This window comes from Coffea arabica, chromosome 1e (assembly GCF_036785885.1).
Source record: "Coffea arabica cultivar ET-39 chromosome 1e, Coffea Arabica ET-39 HiFi, whole genome shotgun sequence".
Taxonomy (NCBI): Eukaryota; Viridiplantae; Streptophyta; class Magnoliopsida; order Gentianales; family Rubiaceae; genus Coffea; species Coffea arabica.
Genome location: NC_092311.1, coordinates 3,795,628 through 3,800,903, shown reverse-complemented (window position 1 = coordinate 3,800,903; position 5,276 = coordinate 3,795,628). Strand labels below are relative to the sequence as shown.

Genomic DNA, 5,276 nt, shown 5'->3' with positions numbered 1-5,276 from the left:
ACGTTGCTATGTCAGAATATTCTGTGTGAGAATGACATTTTAGCTGTTGCTGTAAATCATTGTGTAATGTGTCATCCAATGAGTAGTTTTTCTAACCAGTCATAGAGAAATTGGAAAAAGAAAACGTCTTTTGATACATTGATTTTGCCAAGAAAGCTTCTGCCCGTATTAATTTTGTTTTGCATGGATTCAATCCAGATTTGATTTCCTTAACTCAGGACTTCTATCTTGACAATGTTGTCAGCTGAAAGCACTAAGATTTTCTTTGACTTGCTGAAGACAAGTGCACAGTCCATGTCAATCCCCGACATTGACCAAGTTTTGGAGGAAGTATTACTGAAGCTGCCAGTCGATGTTCTACTCACTTTCAAATGTGTATCCAAGCAATGGCTCTCTATCATCTCCCATCCAGCATTTGGCTATCTACATTTCCGAGGCAACCCTGGCATGTATTTCGTTGCTGGCTTCCTTTTCTATCATTTGTCTGAGCCTCGTAATCCCAGAAGTGCCTTCATTTACCTTGAAGGTTACAAAAAAGCATATCCATTGCGCTCGTTGAATTTTATTGGTGCAAATCCTGACATACACAGAATATGGTCTTGCAATGGCTTGCTGTGTTTATGCGTTTTTACTGGTGGGAAGTACTGTTGTTGTGAATAGTACATTTGTAACCCCACCACAAATAAATCTATCAAACTGCCTGATCTTGAGAGTCCTCTGGCATCAAGAATATTGTCCATGACTATAGCATTTGATCCTTACGTGTCGCAGTACTATAAAGCTGTTTGTGTTTCAATTGTCGGAATGCAATATCGCTTCTCTATCTACTCATCTGAAACCAAAATCTGGAGAGAAGCTGGTAATGCTTTGGACATAACCAATGAGGATCATTATCTTAAAAGAGGTGTTTTCTGTAATAATTCTGTGCATTGGATTAGCAAGTTGGGGCCTTTTTTGCATTTTGATACGGATAAAGAGTGCGTTCAAATGATGCCGGCAACTCCAATACATATGGGAAAGTGAAAAAAGGTTGATTCTGCACTTTCGGTCTTCAAAGGGGCACCTGCATCTGATTGAATTGCGGAGGTCAAACACTGCTTTGGCATACTTCTTGGAGATGAAGAGGGACTACTAAGAATGGGTTCTTCTGAGGTACAGTGTTAATTTTAGTCAGTTAACTAGAATACGCACTGCTTTGGATTTCTGTCGTATGAACTGCATACGGTATTATTTTCCGCTGGAGAATGAACCTCACAGATTCTGCCTCGTAATATCGACTGCTCACGCGACTGGTGCAACTCTCTCATAATTCAAAACATTTTGATAGGGTAAGGTCTCCTTGTGAACCTGACCAGGGTTTCATGAATCATGACACAATTCAAGTGGTACAGATGCGACCCTCATATCATGACCCTCACAGCTGTTTGATCGATGCCGGCAAAAGTAAAGCTATCAGAAGTTTATTTAGTGAAGGATCTTGCAATTCATGTATTATGTCAAACCTGACATTCACCTTTCCTGGTTCCAAAGATAAGATTATACAGGTGCTATGTGTATCGATTGAACTCTACATGCAAACATTGATTAATCCATACTCCTTTTTTGGGATATGTTTAAGTGTTTGTTCTAGTAAATTCTGTAAATCTCTCAATAGGTACATCTTTACGACTAGGATGATCAGCTAGTTTGGGACAGGAACTTGAGATGCAAACAGGTACTATCTCATGAAAAGAGATGCATGATTTAGAAGGAAATGGTCTGAGCAAGATGCTGAACATGGTTTATGGTTTCGATCTTACTTTCCGTCGGTATATATAGTATATCAGTCAATATATCAGGAATTGGAATAGATTTCTGCAGTATCTTCGATTGAACTCAGCTGCAGGATTTCTTGAAGTTGAATTTCAGGTATAGTTTTCCAAAATAAAACCAATCAAAGTTTTACAAAGTGAAGAGATGGAAGTAGCTTTTGGTCCCAAGTTTAGGGAACCAACCTCAGATGGGCATGCACAACCCCACCACATACTACTGTTTTTGCATGGAGTCTTGGGAGTTGCTCCAACTTAAAATTGATCAAGGAATAAGATCAAAGTACATGAAAAGGCAGCATCATTTTCATTTCCAGTGTCTCTTGGCCTAAACCAGTTACCACATTTTACGAGATTTCTATCATTTTCAATTGAAAGCCATGTGCAGAATAAATCAACTCAAACTGGAAATGAATTGCGTCTTGGCATGGACTTTGTTCAAGCGGAGTTAGAAAAGTATCATTTACTCCTTCATTGCCTGCGTAAACTTATGTACAAAAATCAGTTTGGCAATCTTTTTTGGATCACAGTCAACTTGCCTGGTAAAGTGAGTTTAGCAAGTTGAGTCAGCTCATGCTTGCAGTTCCATATCAACTTTCAATGGTCTTGGTTTTTTTTTTCTCCTCTTTTCTTTTTTGATTAAAGTATTAGATTATTTTGTAATTTTATTGGCATTGATTAACTTTGTTTTTTCAAAAATACAAGGCTAAATAAGAATTGATAAAGCCCACCACCATAATAATACTACTATATATGATCCACCGCGGCCTAGATTTGTCTCAACCACATTTTGGGTACAAATTTTTCCCGATTAATTATTTGGTGTGATATGCAAGTATGTGCTTGATTTTCTCATATTGGGATTTTTAAAACCCCAGCAAGTAGAACATTGTTCTTTTTGGATTTTGGTTGTATTCATTGGTCTGTACCTTTTTCTTCAGACTGAGCGGCTAATTTTTTGTCATCCTCTTGTTGGATAATTGGCTACAACAATGTTAACACTATCTGCTTGAGTCGTGCGTAGCACTGTCCTAAGAAACTATTTCATGAAATTGAAATATTTCCCCAGGATTAAACAAGCCTTCTTCTATTTATTGCGAACAAGAAAGACAAACTTTCTTCTTGTTGCAAACTAGAAGGACCAGAACTAGCAAATTAAAACCAGCAGATATATATATAAAAAGGATGAGAACAGAATTATCAGGAAGATATCAACTAACAAAAAAAAAAAAAAAAGAGAGAGAGAGAGAGGGATAGAGCAGCTATCAAAAGATATTAACTGAAGCTGCTGGGGTGATTTTCTGAGGGAGAAGTGGATCCTATTTATAGACTTCAGAGTGAGGTGCAACCCTTCTCACTTCCGATGTGGGACAAAGACTGCAACCCTTCTCACTTCTCAATGTGGGACAGAGAAAATAATACTTCTCATTTTTTCGATGTGGGACAAAGAATATTTTTGAAATACTATATATTTTACAACAATCTCCCACCTATTTCAAAAAAATTCTTTGAATAAAGGAAGAATTTTAAAAGTACTCTGCTGGATTTGGTTGAAATGTAATTAGATTGGTGTCTTTTGGACTATGAACCAAACATAGATTGATAAAATATGATCTACAGAATTATTGGTGAAATATAAATTTCTATGAACCAATAACTCTTGATGTATGACAGAGATTTTATCAATCACATTACAACCCATAATTTGCTGTTAACGCGATTTTGCGCTTTTTGGCCGTGCGCCTGCCTGGTTATTCATGAGAGCTCTAAAGATTTGACCAATGACTCTTATAGGAGCGGCCCCACTCCACTCTCATATAGGTGAATTCATCAAGTGTATATTGCTTTAACTACACCTCCCTAATGGGATATGAATTCATTAAGAGTTTTAACTCATCCTCACAATTACTCAAAGCACTTATCTCTAGAGAGACTTAAATTGAAGTGCTTTACCATCAATATTGACTTGTTATTACCCATATGAACCTACTTCATGGGATCACCAATCACATAGGTTGGGTTACTGTCTCTATTGACAACTTGTTGGTCGAAGTCCCATTTCTTTTGTAGTTTGAAGAATCAATTTTCTTCCTACGGGTTTAGTCAGAGGATCGGCCAAATTCAACTCTGACTTTACATAATCAATGGAAATAATTCCATCTCTAAGCAGCTGCTTTACGACATCATGTCTCAATCTCATGTGTCGACTTTTACAATTATACGATTTATTTTTAGCTATGGCAATCGCTGCTTGACAGTCACAATGTATGGACACAGGAGGCAACAAATCCTTAGTTGAAGGAATATTAGCTAAGAAATTTCTCAACCACTCGGCCTCAGTCCCTGTCAGTTCCAGAGCTACAAACTCTGACTCCATTGTTGATCTAGCAATGATTGTCTGTCTAGCAGATTTCCATGCTATTGCACCACCACCAAGGGTGAACACATAACCACTAGTGGATTTCGTATCATTTGAATCAGAGATCCAATTAGCATCACTGTAACCTTCTAATACAGTGGGAAATCCACTATACAGGATACCAAAATTCATGGTACCTCTCAAATATTTCATTAGTCTGACTAATGCAAACCAATGCTCACGGTTGGGATTATGAGTATATCTACTCAGTCGACATACAGCATAAGCTATATCAGGTCTAGTAAAATTCATCAGATGCATCAGACTCCCAATAATCTGAGCATATCTAGACTGAGCAATTGGGTCACCATTATTTTTCTTTAATTGAGTGTTAGCATCATAAGGAGTACTCACAGGTGTCACATCATAATTTTCAAACTTCCTAAGAAGTCTTTCTGTATAATGTTCTTGTGACAACATTATACCATCACATTTCCTTATGATTTTAACACCCAATATTATTTTGGCTTCACCCAAATCTTTCATATCAAAATTAGAAGACAAAAAATATTTAGTACTATTTACAATATCTAGACTAGTACCAAATATAAGCATGTCATCCACATATAAACTGATTATCACATATTGATCATTTATAATTTTGACATATACACATTTATCCACTTCTACAGACGAGAAACCATCTTTCATCAATACTTGATCAAATTTCTCATGCCACTGTTTAGGAGCTTGTTTTAGGCCATAAAGAGATTTAATTAGTTTACAAACCTTATTTTCTTGTCCAGATACAATACATCCCTCAGGTTGAAACATATAAATTTCTTTTTCTAAATCACCATTTAAAAAGGCTGTTTTGACATCCATTTGATGAATAACAAGTTTATGGATAGAAGCTAAAGCAAATAAAACTCGAATAGACGCAATTCTAGTTACTGGTGCAAATGTATCAAAATAATCAATATTTTATTTTTGAGAAAATCCTTTTGCTACTAAACGAGCTTTGTACTTTTCTATAGAGCCATCAGAGTTATATTTTCTTTTAAAAATCCATTTGCAACCAATAGGTTTTGCACCAGGAGGTAAGTCTA

At 36.5% G+C, this 5,276-nt stretch overlaps 1 protein-coding gene across 1 annotated transcript; it reads left to right on the top strand.

Annotated features, from left to right (window-relative positions):
* The first annotated feature begins 234 nt into the window (after positions 1-234).
* LOC140015575 (F-box protein At5g07610-like) lies at positions 235-1,023 on the top strand. The gene is made up of 2 exons (XM_072068259.1): positions 235-641; positions 729-1,023. The coding sequence occupies exons 1-2, from the start codon at positions 235-237 to the stop codon at positions 1,021-1,023; spliced, it is 702 nt and encodes a 233-aa protein (XP_071924360.1).
* Positions 1,024-5,276: the final 4,253 nt, after the last annotated feature.

Bases quoted from the DNA above. Each gene is read 5' to 3' on its own strand.
- LOC140015575 (XM_072068259.1), top strand. From the start codon at position 235: ATGTTGTCAGCTGAAAGCACTAAGATTTTCTTTGACTTGCTGAAGACA. The intron at 642-728 runs GTACTGTTGTTG...TCTGGCATCAAG, and splicing joins TGCGTTTTTACTGGTGGGAA to AATATTGTCCATGACTATAG.